A 19,531-nucleotide genomic window follows, 5' to 3' on the forward strand; every position below is an offset into this window, starting at 1 on the left:
TCGTATCTTTTATTAATTTTCCTGATTATAAAAATGAACTAAATTTATAGCTGATTCAGATACAAGATTGTAATCTAATTCTATTAATAACCAGTAACTTTTACTTTCAGATACTTTAAAAACTTACAAACATAATAGTATAGACTTTGTAATAAGTGCTTAAACTAAATCTTTCAAGACTAAATAATTTCAATATTCAATATGTATTCAACTAAATATTTTTAATATAGTTAAAAATATAAATATTTTCTCCTGTATCCTTCTGGCTAATCATCAATCATTTTTCATTTACCTAAACACCATGATAAAATTACCCTTTTTGGTGCTTCTCCTTCAAATTAGAAAAATAAAACAAAACACATAAACTTGGACCAGAAAGCAGTCTTTAGAACAGAACAAAATTTAAAATTGGTAAAAGAGTGTATCAGGGATGTGTCCTGTCTCCATACCTTTTCAATCGATATGTGGAAGGAAAAGAACATTTGGGAGGCTGGGTTTTATAAGGGGAAATGTGGCATTAGGACTGGAGGAAAATTCATCAACAATCTGTGTTACGCAGGTGATACAACCTTGCTCGCCGAAATTGAAGAGGACCTAAAGCCTTTTCTGCAGAAGGTCAAGGACTATATCCTTCAATATGGATTGAAGCTCAACATCAAGAAGACAAAGATTCTCACCACTGGACGAGTTGGTAGCAACATGATGGATGGAGAAGAAATTGAACTTGTTAACAATTTCAACTTGTTCAGCTTCACAATAAACCCTTTTGGCACCAGTAGTCAGGAAATCAAAAGACAAATTGCTTTGGGAAAATCTGCTGTCAGGGACCTCTCCAAAGTGCTACAGAGTAATGATATCAGTCTAGGGACTAAGGTGTTCCTGATCCAGGCCATGGTCTTCGTAATTACTACGCATCAGAGAGCTGGATAATAACTAAGGAGGACAGAAGAAGAATTGAAGACTTTGAGTTGTGGTTCCAGAGAAGAGTACTGAACATATTATGGATCACTTGGAGAGGGTGAAATATTTTTCCTTGAAGGCAAGGAGTTTGAAGCTCCCTCTCAGATACTTTGAGCACATGGAGGGACCAGTCCTTGGAGAAGGACATCATGCTTGGAAGGGTGGAGGGACAGAGCAGGAGAGGAAGATCCTGGATAAAATGAATTGACACAGTAAATGGAGTAATGAGGGTAAGTTGAGAGCTATTGTACATAGGGTTGCTATGAGTTGCAGGCAACTCTATGACATGTGCCTGATGTATGTGAGACAAAGCTTCAAAACCCTTGCCTCTAAAGAGAAATTTGGTTTCAGCTTTTTCAAAACAGATCTTTTTGTTCTCTTAGTGGTCCACGGTATGTTCAATACTCTTTTCTAACACCACAACTCAAAGGCATTGATTTTTCTTCTGTCATCCTTAGTCACTTACTGCAGATGGTCAAGGACTACAGCCTTCAGTATGGACTGAGGCTCAATGTCAAGAAGACAAAGATTCTCACTACTGGACCAATTGGTAGCATCAAGATGGATGGCGAAGAGACTGAGATTGTTCACAGCTTCAGTTTGCTCGGCTCCACAGTCAACATTCTTGGCACCAGCAGCCAGGAAATAAAAAAAAACGTATTGCGATGGGAGACTATTGAATGTACCATGGACTGCCAAGAAAACAAACAGATTCATCCTAGAGAGGGTTAAACCAGGCTACTCCTTGGAGGCAAAGATTCTGGGGCTTCGTCTGACATACTTTGGGCATGTTGCAAGGAAAGACAGGTCTTTGGAGAGGGACATCATGCTGGGTAGAGTAGAGGGACAGTGCAGGAGGGGAAGAACCTCTATGAGGTGGATTGACTCAGTGACTGGGGTAATCGGGATGGGTGTGTCAGAGGCAATGCGATTGGCACAGGATAGAGCAGGGTTTAGGGCTGTTGTACATAGGGTTACTATGAGTCGCAAGCGACTCTACGGCACATAACAGCAACAACAACAACAACAACAACAACAACAACAACAACCTTAGTCACTGTCCAGCTCTCTAAAAAGTAGCAAGTAAATGCTAAGAGCATATCCTAGAAGCAGAAGTGGTATGTACTTCCTAAACAACATACCTCCAGAAACTCTATGAACTTTGATAAATGTGGATGCTTGTAGACGGGATTCAGGTCTTTTATTCATGGGGTCGCTATGAGTTGTGCTTGACTCGAATGCAATCAACAACAACAATGTCCTGGATCAGGCATACCTTAATCTCTAGACTGATATCATTGCTCTTTAGCACTCTGGAGAGGTCACTGACAGAAGATTTTTCCCAATGCAGTACACCTTTAAGATTTACTGACTGCTGGTGCCAACAGTGTTGATTGTGTAGCCGAGGAAGTTGAAATTGTTAACAATCTCAATCTCCTTTCCAACTGTCATAGTGCTGCCAATTCTCTGAGTGGTGAGAATCTTTGTCTTTTTGATGCTGAGCTTCAATTCATATTGAAGCCCTGACCTTCTGAAGGAAAGTTTTCATGTTTTCTTCATTTTCAGCAAGCATGGTTCTGTCATCTGCATAACTCAGGTTGTTGATGATTCTTCCTCCAATTCTGATGCCACATACCTCCTCATAAGGCCCAGCCTCTTGAATGATCTCTTCTGCATATAGATTGAAAAGATATGGAAAGAGGATACATCCCTGATGCATTTCTTTTCTGATTCTGAACAATGCAGTGTTTCCTTGCTCTGTCCTGATGACTACCTCTGGATTCAAGTATGAGTACTATGAGGTGTTCTGTTATTCCCATTCTTCTCAATGTTAGCAACAATTTGTTGTGATTCACATAGTCAAATGGTAGCAGCATATTTACAGGATACAGTGCATTGGGTAAATTTACTATTAAGGATCTCTTTAAAGTACTCAAGACCAAGAATGTCAGTTTACAAACTGAGGTGTGTCTGACTCAAGCTGGGTTATTTTCAATTGCTTTATATGCATGTGAAAGGTATATAATGAGTAAGGAAGACCAAAGAAGAATTGATGGCTTTGAATTGTGTTGGGGGGGGTGAGTTTAGAATACTGCCAAAACAATCAAATCTTTTTTGGAACAAGTGCAACAAAGGTGTTCCTTGGAGGCAAGGATGATGAAACTACATCTCATACACTTTGGGAATGTTGTCAGGAGCATCAGTCATTGGAAAATAATATTAAGCTTAGAAAATGAAGCGTGTCAGGCAAAGAGAAGAAGACTTTCTGTGGAATGAACTGACATAATAATTGCAACCATGGGCTTGGTTATGGCAGAAATTGTGAGAATGGCACAAGATAGGACAACAACTCAGTCTGTTGTTTATAGGGTTGCTATGAGTTGGAATTGATTGTAAGGAACTTCACAAATACAGAAATTATTTTATGTGTATGTATGTATATATGTGTGTACACACACACACACACACACACACACATATTGAGGTATATTTACAGAAAAATGTTCCGCAAAAAAATATATTTATCTATGTCTCGTTTTCTCAAAATCAAGTAGCTAAACAGGTAAAAAATGTAGCTTAAAAGGTATTCTACAATTCTGAAAAAAATCTTAAATTTCTTAATCTCTTGGAATGTATATATTTAACAAACTAAAAAATAGAAAGTCCACATATTCAGCTAGTGCTACATTCTTTAGAGTGCAAAAAGAGGGAAAATACCCAGACCAGGAAATTTCCCACTTTGCTTTAATTACAAATTGTATAGGGTAGAAGGCCTGAAGTTTGAAGGAAATTATCAAGACAATATACAGGAGAGATGCTAAGATAATCGAGAATCAAGATAATATAGCATATAAATTGAAGGAAAATGTAAAATGTAGACTTATTTTTTACATAGAATCAGCAACGATATATATGCAGGAAACTGAGGAAAATCCTTTAGTAACAGAAGTCAAAAGCACATTCAATGGCATAAACCAAAACAAGACCAACTATTATAAAGTTGATTCCAATTCATAGCAACCCCGCAGAACAGAGTAGAGCTGCCTCCTAAGGTTTCTAAATGGACAATCCTTATGAAAGTAGACATTCCAAAGAGAAGAGTGTATTGGGGGGACAGGGAGAAAAGTACAATGAATGAATGGAAATCCAAAGTCTCTGTAAATTTTCATTAAAATTACTAATAATAAAAATTTCTTTTAAAAAAGAAAGACTGTCAATCTTTTGTTTAGTATCTAAGTGCTTTAACTGCTGTGTCACCATGTCTCTTTCTAATGACACAAATTTACTGGCTTTAATCCTGTAACACATAACAACCTTTTACAAGGTTTCCTTGGCAATGAATCTTTATTTGATCTTAGCCAAAACTTTATGGAAATAGACTATCTTTTTCCAATGGAGCAGCTGGCAGATTTGAAATGTCAATAGCCTTACATATTCTGTACTATTTGACCAGTACTCTTTTTCCCAATGATATAGTTTATGAAATTGTCAAACTTACCCTGAGGTCCATTTTATTCCATGGTTGTTTTTGTAAATTAACGCTATATATTTTTGATTTCCTTACAGCCCGCACATAAGCTTCATGTCCTTGCCTAAAATAAATAAGCTAAAAGACAAACAAACAAACAACAAAACAAACCAAAAAAAACCCCACATTAAAGAGCAGCATCTTCTTCAGTAGTTCTATACAGCCCAATGTCCATTCATACAAACAACTCTTATGGTGGCCACAAACAAATACTAATTTTTTTAAATATCTGTGCAATAAAAGTAATTCTCACCATCAAATAATATTCATTCAGTACTCATGTTTATGTTACTCTGAAATGACTAGGTAACTAAGTACCATCGAGTCAGAATGGACTCAAAGGTGACTTTCCAGTGGGTTTTTAGAGGCTGTAAATCTCACATGGATGGAGACTGCCTTTCTCCTGTGGAGTCTCTGAAGGATTCAAAGTGCCAGAGAGATGCCATCTTTGGGTTAGGAGTGCAACTGCCTAAGTGTAACGTCAATCCTGCACTAAAATCATATAATACAAAGTAAGGCTTTCATATAATAAGAGACCTTCATTTGTTAAGATATCAAGACTCAAATTGAAGAACACCTGAAAATATCAACTAATAATTGGAACATGGAATGTAAAGTATGAATCGAGAAAAATGGAACGTCGCCAAAAATTAAGTGGATTACATAAAGATGACATCTTGGGCATTGCTTAGATGGAGTGGCATTGGCCATTCTGAATCAACAATCAAATGATTTACTATACTGGGAATGAAAAATTGAAGAGGAATAATACCACATTTATTGTCAAAAAGAACATTTCAGGATCAGGCTTGAAGTACAATGCTGTCAACAATAGTGTAACATCAATATGTATACAATGAAGACCTGTTAAGATGATAATTATGTAATTATATATACTGATCACTAAACTGAAAGATGAACAATAGAAATTTATCAAATATGCAAACAAGAGGCATGAATAATAATTGGTGGCTGAAATTAAAACATTAGAAACAAAGAACTGGTAGTTGGAAAGTATGACCTTGGTTACAGAAATGAGGCTAGAGACAGAATGATAAAATTTTGTAGAATGATATTTTCACTGAAAATATCTTTTTTAAAAATATAAATGAATACAACATTACACAACATCGGTGAGCCTAAAAGACATTATGCTGAGTGAAATATCTCAGTAACAATAGGGTAACCACTGCATAACACCACTGTTATAAACTAGGACTGACATGGGGGATTAGAGGGAATATAGGAAAAGAGTGGACAGATAATGACACTGCAATGGAACAGATCAGGGGAAGAATTTTCAGAGAGTATGATTAGATATTGTATTTATGGCAACAATCTGGAACAAGAAGTACAAAGTCGACTGTGAGAGAAAAAGCGAAAGGGGAAGTAATGAAAACCCAACCTCTCTGTAAACTTTGGTTAAAATTGCAATAAAAGAAAAAATATAAATAGCAACTATACACATGGACCTCACCTGATGTCCATGATACACATGAATCAGATTGACTAAATCTGTGGAAAAGGTGATAAAACATTCATGAGTCATAACAAGACAAGGGAACAACTGGAGAGCCGACTATCAATTGCTCATATAGAAGTCACATTGAAGTTGAAGAAAATGAAAAGAAGCCCAAGAGAACCAAAATTTGATGCTGAGTTTATCACACCAGAATTTAAATATCATTTAGAACAGATTTATTTGATGCATTGAACATTGTGACCAGAGATAAGTTGTAGAATGATACCAAAGACACTATACGTGTAGAAAGAAAAAGGTCATTAAAAAGACAAAAAGCACAAAATGGATTTTAGAAGAAACACTGATACTATCTCTTGAACACAGAGAAGCTAAAGCAAAAGGCAGAAATATTAAAATAAGAGATGAACAGAAAATTTCAAAGGGCTACTCAAGAAGCCAAACCTGAAGTTAGAAACCCAAATACTAAGAACACACTCCACATTTATCAAGCTGAGAGAGCTAGAGAACAAAGGGAAGCCTTGAGTTGGAATACAGAAAGATTCTATGGGTAAAATAATGAATGATGCATGAAGCAGCAAAAAAAGGATGAAAAGAATACAAAGTGTCAGTGATACTGACATATTCCAGACAATAACATACAATAAAGAACCCAAAGAGTTGAAGTAGGTATCCAAAGGAGTACTAGTTGCAATGATGGCCCTGGCAAAAATAAAGTTTCAGAATTGAAGGAATATCAATTAAGGTGTATCAACAAATAGATGCAGTGCTTGACATGTTTACAAGTCTATGCCAAGAAATTTGGAGGACAACAACCCAGTAATCATACTGGAAGAGATGCATATGTCGGGTTATTAAAAAAAAGGTGAGAGAACATAAAGTGAAAAATTATCAAATAATATTACTATCACATGCAAGTAAAATCTTGAAGAACTGCCAGAAATTTAATTTGGATTCAGAAGAGGCTGTGGAACAAGGAATATGGCTGCTGATGTTAGATGAATCTTGGTTGAAAGCAAAGAATACTAGAAAGGTATTGACTAGTGTGTTACTGACTATGCAAAGGCAATTGACTATGTTTTTATTGTTATGTTGTTAGGTGCTGTCAAGTTGAATACAACTCACAGTGACCCTATAAACAACAGATCTGAACCTCATCCTATCCTGTGTCAATCTCACAATCTCTGACACATTTGGGCACACTGCTTCGGTCACTATGTCAATCTATATGTTTGAGGGTCTTCCTCTCCTTCCCACCCTTCCACTTTTCAAAGCATAATGTCCTTCTCCAAGGAATAGCCTCTCCTTGCAACATGCCCAAAGTATGCAAAATGAAGCTTCACCATCCTTCCCTCCAAGGAGCATTCTGAACACAACTTCTCCAAGACATATTTGTTTGTTCTTTTGGCAGTCAATGGAATATTTAATACTTTTTTCCAACACTACAATTCAAAGGAGTCAATTCTTCTATATCATCCTTATTCATTGTTGAGTTCTCACACAAATAGCAAGTGATTAGAAAGACCATAGTATGAATCTGATGCACTTTAGTTCTCAAACTAACATCATTATTCCTCAGAAATTTGGAGAGATCCCTGATTGCAGACTTTCCCAGTGCAATATTGTTGGTACTGAGTCGGAATCGACTCATAGCTGACACCCCCCCCCAGAGGGTTTTCAGAGGCAGTTATCCGCACGGGAGGAGATTGCTTATCTTTCTCCTGTAGAGCAACTAACTGGTGGATTTGAACACACACACACCCCTCCCCCCCACCCAAGGGTTCTGGGTTCTCTTGCTCTGTTCATACAACAGCCTCTTGATTAAGGTATAGATTTTGTATGAGCACAAAGTGTTCTGGGATTCCCATTCTTCTCAATTGTTGTTGTTATTGTGTACCATAGAGTCAGAACTGACCCATAGCTCACTCTTTGGCAGTTTTTCTTCTCCCATGAAGCAGATGGCGGCCTCTAACCTTGTGCCTTTGGGTTTGCAGCACAGCTTCTTGCCACTAGTCCACCAGAGATCCCTTTTCAATGTTAGCTATTTATGATCCACAGTCTTTGCCTTTCAATAGTCAATAAAACACAAATAGACATTCTTCTGGTATTCTTTGCTTTCGGTCAGGATCCATTTGTCATCAGCAATGATACCTCTGGTGCCACAGCCTCTTCTAAATCCTGCTTGAACTTCTGGCAATTCTCCATGTAATGTTCTAGCCATCTTCAGTAATTTTCTTGCATGTGATATTAATGCAATTATTCAATATTTTCCACATTCTTCTGAGTCACCTTTCTTCCAGTCAGCTGTCCTCCAAATTTCCTGGTATAGACTGTGCATCTATTATCTGAAACAAGTCAATTTGTGTCCCATTGATTCCTGGGGCATTATTTTTTGCCAGTGTCTTTAGTGCGGCTTGAATTTCTTTCATTACCACTGGCTCTCTAAATATTTAAGTGGTAGCCAATTCTTTTTGGCACACTGATTCTATATATTCCCTTCATCTTTTTTTTTAAATAAATTTTTTATTTTATACTGATTTACTTACAAAGTTCGTATACATTGTTTTCCATACCAAATGTTTCCCCATCCCTCCCTCCACCCATCAAGTCGTGCGACCCTATGATTACCACCCCCATGCTCACCCCTCTGTTCTCACCCTCCCCACCTTAGATCCTCATACACATTTTACTAGTTAACTATTTCTACAATAATGGTCTTATATAGTAGTTATCCTTATGGGACTAAATTTTATGCTATCTGGATGATACAAGACTTTGTCCATAGCATCTTTGGGACTGCAAACATATGTTTAGTATTGCAAGGCTTGAGGCTTGAATTTGTTTTTCAGTTCAGCTTGAAAAATGCCAAGTGAATTCTTCTCTTTTTATTTTTCAATTCCATGTCTCTGTACAGTGTTATAAGCTTTGCTTTGTCTTCTCAAGCTGTGTTTTTAAATCTTCTGTTTAACTCTTTTACTTCAACATCTCTTCCATTTGTTTTTACTTTTTGATGCTCTAGTGCAATTTTCAGCCTCTTATTACATCCATTTTAGGTTTTTCTTTCTCTGTCTTTGCAGTGATTTTTTTTCTCTCTTCATGGATGATATCTTTGATGTCATCTCACAACATCTGGTCTTTGATCAATGGTGTTCAATCAGATTATTTTTATATACAAGTGGGATACACTCAAGATCATATTTTAGGTTTTGTAGACTTTTAAAAATTTTCTTCAGAATCAATTCAAACTTTCACACAAGTAATTGACGGTCAGTTCCACGGTCAGTATCTGACCTGGTTTTGGCTGCTGCTATTGAGCCTGTTCAATGATTCCTTCCATAGATGTAATCAATTTGATGGGTGTGTGTTTTTTGTTTGTTTGTTTGTTAAAAGGGTATTTGTGACAAATAAGTCACTGAATGTATAAAATGTGATCATTCTATTTCTGGCCTCATTTTTGTCACCAAGTTTGGACTTTCCAATTAGTTTTTTGCCTTTATTTCTTCCAACTTTTGTATTCCAATCACCAATTATCATTAATGCATCTTGATTGAGTGTTTGGTCAATTTTGGACTGTAAAATTTTATTAAAAAAATCATCAATTTCCTCCTATTAGGCTTTAGCTGTTTGTGTATATATTTGAATAACAGTCATATTAAAAGTGTTTCTTGTATATGTATGAATAATATCACTAAATAATATTGCTCTTCAGGACAAAACTAGAAATTGTCTTTTGACTATGAATGCAACGTCATTCTTCCTCTGTTTTTCATTCCTGGCATAATAGACCATGTGACTGTGATTGTAAAGTCATCCATGACAGCAGTAGTTATGAAATTCAAAGGTGCATTACAATGGACACATGTGCTGTTAAATGTCTCTTTATAGTGCTCAAGAGCAAAGATGTTAGTTTAAAGACTAAAGTGGGCCTGACCCAAGACATGGTATTCACAATTGCTCCTCATGCATGAAAAAAGTTGAACAAGGAATAAAGAAGAATTGATGCTTTGTAATTGTGGTGTTGAGGAAAGACCAAATCAATCTGTCTTGGGAGTACAGCTTGGGTGTTTCTTAAGAGGCAAGAATGGTGAGGTGAAATCTCATATACTCTGGGGCCAGTCCATAGGAAAGGACATTTAGCTAGACAAAGTGGAGGGTTGGTGAGGTAAATATTCTGGGTAAAATAATATGTAATTGAAAGGTGTATTTCATTGTCTGATTTGATTATATACCTTTCTCATCACCAGAACAATGGTCATCATGAGTCTTGAAATATATGAGGATTACTTTAAAAAAACAGAGGGAGCAAGATTGTACCAAGCCATTAACGGAGAAAAAGGAATCAATAGTAGACAGGAACCTCATGAGATCTTAAGAGTATATAAATACTTTGTTTTTCAGTGAAGCCTTCTAAAATTAATTTAACATTGTTTCTCTTAAAAGCCATAAGAACAGGCAAGAAATAAAAGAAGTTATAACTTTGAATTAGGCTGAAAAATAGACTTTGTTTTTACCACAGCATTCATTAGAACATATTCAATCAATACAACAAAATGAACGGATAGTCTCAAAAGTCCAATATCTGTAAGAAAAATAATGTATATGAATTTTTTCAGTAAAAAGTTTATATTAAAAACAAAAACACACACAACAAAAAAAGGACATAAATATAAAAAAGTAAAATTCACTGTTGTTGAATTGGAACCAACTCATAGTTAATACTCCAGTGGGTTTCTGGGGTTATAAATCACATGAGAGGAAAGAGATTACTCATCTTTCATCTGTGGAGGCACTAGTGGATTCAAACCTCCAGAGAGGTGTGGTCTTTGGATTAGCAGTGAACTCCCTTATAACTATGATATAGAAAAAGATTATAAAGGAAAAACTATAACAAAATTAAAGATAATCAGGAAATAATTTATTCAGAAGGCTCTCTAATAGTTATCTCTGGTTGTTGTTGTTAGGTGCCACAGAGTGGAGTATGAATCATAGAGACCCTATGAATAACAGATGTGAACTCTATCCTATAATATGCCATTCTCACACCTCTGACACACTAGAGACCATTGTGGCAGTCACCGTGTCAATCCACCTGGTTGATGGTCTTCCTCTCTTTTGATCACCCTCCACTCTTCTAAGCATCACATTCCTCTCAAAGGAATAGTCCCTTCTAGCAACATGCCCAAAGTATCTGAGGTGAAGGTTGCCTACCCTTGCCTCCAAAGAGCATTCCGCCTGCACCCTCTCCAAGATATACTTGTTTGTTCTTTTGGCAGTCCATTGCTTTTCTCTAACACCACAGCTCAAAGGCATAACTTCTAATTCTGTCATCCATATTCATTGTCCAGCTCCAATATGCATAGCAAGTGATAAGAAAGAACACTGCCTGAATCAGATGCACCATAGTTCTCAAACTGACATCTACGCCTCAATAATTTAGAGAGGTACTAAACTGCAATGTGTTTTCTTATTTCCTAACTGCTGAAACCAAGGGTATTAATTGTGGATCCAAGAAAAGATGAAGTTGTTGACAGTTTCAACCTCTTCATCCATCATGATGTAGCCTGTTGGTCCAAAGGTTAAAAATATTTGTTTTTTGACACTGAGATGCAATCCATACTGAAGGCTACATTTCTTGATCTTATGTAATGAGTGCTTCAAGTCTTCCTCACTTCCAGCAAGCAAGGTTGAATTACCTACATAAAGCAGGTTATTGATGAGTCTCCCTCCGATCGTGATGCTACATTCCTCTTTACAGAGTCCAGTTTCTTGATTAATTTTGCTCAGCATACGGATTGAATAGATATGGAGTGAGAATACAACCCTGATGCACTCCCTTCTTAATTTTAAACCAGTGTTCCCCTCCGTTTGCACAACAGACTCCTAGTCCAGGTATAGGTTACACATGAGCACAAGTAAGTGTGCTGAGGCTCTTATTCTTCTCAATGCCAGTCACAATTTGTAATGATTCACACAGTCAAATGCCTTTGCATAGTCAATAAAGCACAACTAGATGTTGTTCTAGAATTCTTTAACATTCTGCCAGGATCCATCTTACTCAGCAATGACATCTCTGATGCCATAGCCTCTTAAATTTTGCCTGAGCTTCTCACAGTTCCCTATCTAGCAGTTTTTGAATGATCTTCAGCAGTATTTTCTTGCATGTGATATTAATGATACTGTTAGATAGTTTCTACATTTTGCTGGATCACCTTTCTTGGGAACAGGAACAAATATGGATCTCTTTCAATTTGTTGGCCAGACAGCTGTCCTCCAAATTTCTTGGCATAGACTGGTGAGTGCATCTAAGGCTGCATCTACTGAAAAAAGTTAATTTGTATTATATCAATTCCTGCGGTCTAGACTTTTGCAATGCCTTCAATGTAGCGTCCACTTCCTCCTTCATTAACATATAGTACTTTCTCAAATTTTTTCATTGTCAATCAATTCTTTTTGGTACAGTAAGTCTGTGTATTCCCTCCGTTTTCTTTTTATTATTTTTGGGTCATTCAATATATTTCCCACAGCATCTTTCAATATTATGACTGGAAGTTTAAATTTTTCAGTGCTCTCAGCTTGAGAAATGGAGAGCAAGTTCTTCCCTTTTTTTATTCTCCAATTCCACCTCTCTGCATATTCATTATAATATGTTGCTTTGTTCTCTAGCCACTCTTTAAAATCTCCTGTTCGCTCTTTTACTTTGGCATGTTTCCCCTTTGTTTTGGTGTTTCAATGCTCTAGTGCAATTTTTAGAGTCTTTTCTGACATCCATTTTGGTTTTTTCTTTCTCCTCTGTTTTTGTAATGACCTTTTGCTCTCTTCATGGATATCCTTGATATCATACCACAACTCATCTGGCCTTTAATCATTGGTATTCAATGCCTTTAACGTATTCCTAAGATGATCCTGAAATTCAGATGGAATAGATTCAAGATCATATCTTGGTGGGCTTATTTAATTTTCTTTGGCCTCTATTTGTTCTTGCATATGAGTAATTGATGGTCTGACCCACGGTCTGACCCTGGCCTAGTTTTGACTGCTGATATTGAGCTTCTTCAACAATTTCTTCCATAGATGTAGTCAATCTGATTCTCATAAAGCCCATCAGGTGAGATCCATGTGTAAAGTCATCATTTGTGTCTTTAAAAAAAGGTATTTACAATGAATGAATCATTGAAAATAAAAAAAATTGATCATTCTATTTCCAGCTTCATTTCTATCACCAATCCTTTCTTTTCCAACAACTCTTCCTTATTCAGTTTCCAACTTTTGCATTCCAGTCACGAATTATCATTAATGCATTTTAAAAAATTTTACAGTCTCTTTATTTACTTTTAAAAAAGTATTTATTTTTCTTTTTTGAAAACAATTATATTGGTTTGAGCATTTCTTCATGTGTCTTTTGGTCATTTGAAATCCTCCTCTGTGAAAAGTCTTTCTAAGTCTTTTGCCCATTTTGTAATCATGTTATCAGTTGGGTTGTGTGTGTGTGTGTGTGTGTGTGTATGAAGGCCCTGCAGGATTCTGTAAACCTTTCATATCAGACCCTTGTCTGAAATGGTATTGTTTTTTCAGACAGTAGGTTTTCTTTTCACTCTTTAGAAGGCCCCATTTGCTCAAAACCACTGGCAAGAAGAGAGATGCAAATAAAAAACACAATGAAATACCATCTCACCCCAGTAGCAGTGGCAAAGTTTAACAGAATAGCAAGTAATAAATATTGGCAAGGATGTGGAGAGATAGGAATTAATACACTGTTGGTGGGAATGTAAAATGGTACAACCATTCTGGAAGGCAGTTTGGCACTTCCTCTAAAAGGTGACCATAGAAATTCCACACAACCCAGTCATTATACAGCTTGGAATATACCCTGAAAAAATTAGAACTGAGACATAAATAGAGATCTGTACACCAATGCTAAAAAGCTGTGTTATTCACCATCGCAAGAACATGGAAATAGCCAAAAAGTCCAACCACAATTGAATGGATTGAGAAATTGTGACACATTCACTCAATGGAGTATTATAAAACATGCAGGAACAATAATTTTGAAAATCACTACCTAACTTGGGAGAGACTGGAAAGCATTATGCTAAGTGACCTAACTCAGTCACATAAGGACAAATTCTGTATAAGACCATTATTGTAGAATTAAAAAGATAACTAGTAAAACATTTATGAGGATCCAAATGGTTAGTGTAGGAGCAGAGGGGTGAGGATGGGCAGGGGGTTTAATCACAGGGTCGCACAATTTGATGGGTAGATGGAGAGGTGGGAAAAGGAAATGGGAAAGATCTGATGTGAAAAACAATGTATATGATGCTTTGTAAGCAAACCAGTATAAAATAAACATTTTATTTAAAATATATACATATAGGTTTGCTTACAAAGTTTGTATACTTTGTGTTTCCCACTATTCTTCATTCACATAGTTTTTCATACAATCGTTTCCATGCATTATGTTTCATGAAACTAACCACCACTGGACTATGTACATCATTACCCTATCTTGTCAGATCCCCGCTGGATCTTACCATTTCCTTTACCCTGTCCCTCCACTAACCCAATTGTGCAACCCTGTGGTTTTGCCCCCAAACATTCTCACCTTTCTGCTCCCACACCATCCTTTCTTGGCTCCCGATACATGTTTTACTAGTTATTTTCTTTTTTACAACAATGGTCTTATGCAGTATTTGTCTTTAGGAGTCTGAGTTAGTTCACTTAGAATAATGCTCTCTAGTCTCTCTCAAGTTACGTGTTTTTGAAATTGTTGCTCTGATGTGTACTGTGTAGTATTCCATTATGTGAATGTATCCCAATTTTTCAATCCATTCAATTGTGGTTGGATATATGGGCTGTTTTCATGTTCTTGTGGTGGTGAATAACACTGCATTGGTGTAAATATCTCTGTTTCTGTCTCAGTTCTAATTTCCTTGGGGTATATCTCTAGTAGTGGAATAGCTGGGTCATATGGAGTTTCTTTGTTCAACTTTTTTAGGATACACCAAACAGCCTTTCAAAATGGTTTACCATTTTACAATCCCACCAGCAGTGTATGAGAGTTCCCACCTAGATACATCCTCTCCAACATTTATTACTTGCTGCCCTGCTAAACTGTCACTGCTACTCGGTCAGATGGTATCTCATTGTAGTTTTGATTTGCATGTCTCTTATTGCCAGTGGTTTTGAGCATTTCTTCATATGTCTGTTTTGCCAAATGTTTTTATCCCAGTCAGTAGGTTTTCTTTTTACCTTGTTGGAAAAAGTTTTTGATGAGCATAGAGATGTAGAAATTCATATTCATAAATTTTATCCTCTCCAGATTGTGTGCATTTCTGGCTGTATTTGTCATCTTCTTTATACCTAGGCCTTTTAACCTTGGTCCTAGTTTGTCTCTTAAGAACTTTAAAGTTTTAGACTTTACTCCTAGGTCTCTGATCCATCTTGAGTTGATTTTTGTATATAGTGTGAGATGTAGATCCTGTTTCAGCTTTCAGCAGGCAGCAGTCTAGTCTTGCCAGCACTATTTATCAAAGAGGTTGTCATATCGCCATTTGATAGGTTTTATTTCCTTTTCAAGTGTTAGTTGACCATAGATAGTGCAAAGAAAATTACAGAATATTTTTGCAAAACACAATAAAAGATCTAAAAAAAAAAAAAGGAAAAATGTTCCATGGTCATGGATGGTTGCTGCTGTTGTTAGGTGCCTTTGAGTCGAATACAACTCATCGCAACCCTATGAACAAGAGACTGAATACTGTAAAAATGACAATCCTACCAAAAGCAATAAATATTACATGTTCAATACAATCCCAATACCAAATTCATTTTTCAAGGAGATTGATAAGGAAATTGTCAAGTTTATTTGGAGAGGAACAAGACTCCAAATATGTAAAGCACTTCTGAGAAACAAGAATGAAGCCAGAGGCATAGCACTCCCTGATCTCAAAACTTACTACACAGCAGTAGCAACCAAAATGGCATGGTACTGGTACAATGACAAGCATACAGACCAATGGAATAGAATCAAGAACCCAAAAATGCACCTCATTTACACATCTTGATTGCACGTTCAGTCAATTTCAGATGTAAAAATTTTCAATTCTTCCTCTTTGGCTCTAGAGGTAGGATTATATATTTGAATAATAGTAGTATTAAAGCATCTTCTTTGTATGTATGTGGATAATATCCTATCACTCACAAGACTGTATTTCAGGATAGAACTTGAAATTTACTTTTTTTTTCTTTAAAACCACTTTATTTTATATTGTTTTACATATAAAGTTAATAAAGTTCATATGAATTTAACACCATTTTTCATTCCCAGCATAGTAAACCATAGTATACCATATCTGATTTAAAGTGGCCAAAGCTGGTCTAACTCATCTCACTAAAAGGCTAGTACGTCAATGTTCATGTGTTCCATTTCATATTTTACAAGGTCCTATTTTCCAACATTCAAGCTATGTACATTCCATGTTCTAATTAGTACATGTTTGCCAATGTTTTTCCTCATTTTAACTGACATCCAATCTGAGCTCTACCACTGCACTCCTACACCTATCCAAGCTCCTCTAGTGTTCATGGGTTTTAAAAGGTCTGTTATTTAAGAAATGGATGGCTAATCCTGTTTCCTAGTCTATCCTAAGCTGGGGGCTCTACTAAAGTCTACCCACCATTGGTAACCCCTTATGGCATTTGACATACCAGGTGGCACAACTTGTAGTATCACAACAACCACATGTTATCTCAATACAGCAGCCTGACAGACAAGTGCTGTACCCAAACTGCCAATTTAGTTTAGAGAAAGAGTGGATACATAATGAACACTGCATTAGAACAGATGAGGGAAAGAATTCTCTTAAAAGGAATATATGATTACGTATTATATGTATGACAACAGTCCGGAATAAAAGGTACGTTGCAAAGTGGACTGAAGGAGGGGGGAGGGAGAAAAATGTGCAATAATGAATGAATAAAAATCCAACTTTTCTGTAAACTTTCATCAAAATCACAATTTAAAAAAGAAATAAAAAATAATAGTAACTGTCCATAAGAATTCTAAAATTAAAACCAATACAATTTTTTTAAAGTAAATAAAATAAAGAACTACAAAATTTATCAAATCAATTAAAGTAACAGTATATAAAACCAAAATAGAATTAAATGCTCTTATGGCTAGATGACACAATGGTTTGAGCAAGTAATAAATACCTCATCTCCCATCTGTGGTACAAATGGGGAACGTCTTGGTATAGTATCTAAGATCCACTGAGGGGCAAACCATTCTTCATGGAGCTCACCAGCCACAGAAACCATTCTTCCTTTCTAAAATAAAGGTCACAAATATATGAATAAATATATAAAAAGATAGAGAATGTTAGAAACAGTCTATTATAAAACTTAAAATACACAATTTTTAAAGCATTTACTTTAATAAAGTTCTGTTCAAGTTTTTTACCATTAAAACGATCAGGTAAATTATTTAATATGTTGCTTAACCACAAATTTTATTCTTGATATCCCTAAAATGTCACGTGAATTCAAATACAAGTTAGACAGAAATATTTTCCCAACAAAACTGTGGCTATCAAACAAAGAAGATAATTTTATCTTCTAAACCAAGTTTCACAACATACAGATTATAAACTTTTAAATTAATATTCAAAGAAATATTAAGACTAAGCCTTTAAGTTATGTTGTTGTTGTTACATGCTGTCGAGTTGCAGGCGACTCATAGCGACCCTATGAAGGAGAGTCCTTGACATTTGGATGGCTTTCATCCTCTCTCCAGGTTCAAAGGGTTTCTGGAGGCAAGCTATTATGGAAGTGGGTGCCACTCCTCCTTCCAATTAGGTTATATAAGCAAAATTATAATATGAACAAATTCATTGATATGAAGCAGAAATATGTAAAGAAATGGATGAGGAGTTTTACACAATTCCATAGTCTTCTGTTTTAAATTTTTTTAAAAACGTATGAAGATGTATATGTGGTGACAAAAAGAATAAAAGTTTTATGCTATATAGTTTATTATATATATTAGTTTATATATATTATATATATTAGTTTATTATAATAGCTACAATGAGCCTATAAATTTGATAACAGAAATTTCAAAAATTGTTTACATTTTAATGTAATTCTAAGCTATTATTACTTAGTCTCTCAGATATTATTTGTAGGTTAAAGTCAAATGTTACTTAATATTTAAATGTCAAAAGCAAACAAGCACCCAAATGCAATCATCAACTACTAAGCAACATGGAAAATTACAGACTTTCTTCCTAGTTTGTTTAGGTTTCTTTTGCTTTTCTTCCAGTGACTTCGAGTTTTCTTCCTCAGAGCTGCTACATATTTTCTGTGTTGCCTGTCTGGTTTGTCTCTTTGGAGGCTGCAAATTTATTCCAGCGTCTGCTGTCCAGTCAGAATAGTCACTTGATGAATCACTGCAAATAAATAATTTCAAATATAATCATTTTAAAAATATATTATAAATCATATAGTTTGATTTTATGTTAACTTAAGATAGCAAAAAATCAATAGGTGATTGTTATATGTTATTTTAAAGAAATATTCTTAGATGAAGTATAATGTTTTGGCTTCCTATAAAAGGATTTAAAATTACTATCCTAATTAGAAAATCTTCTAAAAATAATGAACCTTATTCCAATAAAAGGTTAAATATGGTTGTTTTAAAAAGAAAATAAATGTGTATAACTACCAACTTACAGAATGTTATAGTTAAAACAATATATAAATCTCATTTTACGGATGACAGTGACGATAAAACAAGGGTGCTCCTTGCTTACTTTCTAGTCTTTTTTTGTTATACAATAATATTTTAACAATGTTTCCATTAAATTTCTACAAGAATATAGATAAATACTAAAAGTGTTAATAAATAATTAGGACGAAACTAAAAACTACCTGGAGGAACTTTCACTCTGCCATTCAATGATGGGATCTTCCATAGAAACATCACTTGTGCCAACAGTTTCATCTTCCTGCAACAAAAAGCAAACTATTTAGATACACTGCAATCACTGTTATTTGTTAAGTACTGTTGAGTTGGAACTAACTTATAGCTGAACCTCCAGTGGGTTTTCAAAGGCAGTAAAATTCACAGGAGGACACTGCCTGTGTTTCTCCCATAGAACAGAAACAGAAACCATGTGCCTTCAGGTTGGCAGCACAGCTCCTTTCCATTAAGCCATCAGATCTCCCTTGGCAAAGCAAAAACTATCCTATCTCTGTGAGAGTAGAACTATGGTCTGTAGGGTTTTCAATGGATTTTTTTTCCAGAAGTAGATTGCCTTCTTTCCAGGGTGTTTTGGGGTGGACACAAACCTATAATCTTTGGTTAGCAGTAAAGTGTTAATACTTTTTGTCTATTCCCACAAAAGTATAATGTAAAGCACTGATTTTCTGTATGTATCTGTAAGACTCCAACTCCTTGCACATCTCATTGTAATATTTTGCTTTGTCATCCCGTGCTGCCTTTTGAAATCTTCTATTCAACTCTTTAGTATCTTGAATTCTTCCCTGTGCTTTGGCTTCTCTGC

The 19,531-nt window shown here is 35.6% G+C and overlaps 1 protein-coding gene across 1 annotated transcript in view; it reads right to left on the reverse strand.

Moving 5' to 3' along the window:
• The window catches only part of BRWD3 (bromodomain and WD repeat domain containing 3), a 363,038-nt gene that overhangs the window by 72,344 nt on the left and 271,163 nt on the right, over positions 1-19,531 (reverse strand). The window contains exons 22-25 of the mRNA XM_006902191.1: positions 18,897-18,973; positions 18,247-18,415; positions 17,181-17,294; positions 4,460-4,567 (exon numbers count right to left, since the gene is read on the reverse strand). Coding sequence (XP_006902253.1) covers positions 4,460-4,567; positions 17,181-17,294; positions 18,247-18,415; positions 18,897-18,973 — 468 coding nt within the window. The remainder of the gene's footprint in view (positions 1-4,459; positions 4,568-17,180; positions 17,295-18,246; positions 18,416-18,896; positions 18,974-19,531) is intronic.

Source organism: Elephantulus edwardii, unplaced genomic scaffold (genome assembly GCF_000299155.1).
Source record: "Elephantulus edwardii isolate Elephantulus edwardi_28Jun2011 unplaced genomic scaffold, EleEdw1.0 scaffold00378, whole genome shotgun sequence".
NCBI classification, from domain to species: domain Eukaryota; kingdom Metazoa; phylum Chordata; class Mammalia; order Macroscelidea; family Macroscelididae; genus Elephantulus; species Elephantulus edwardii.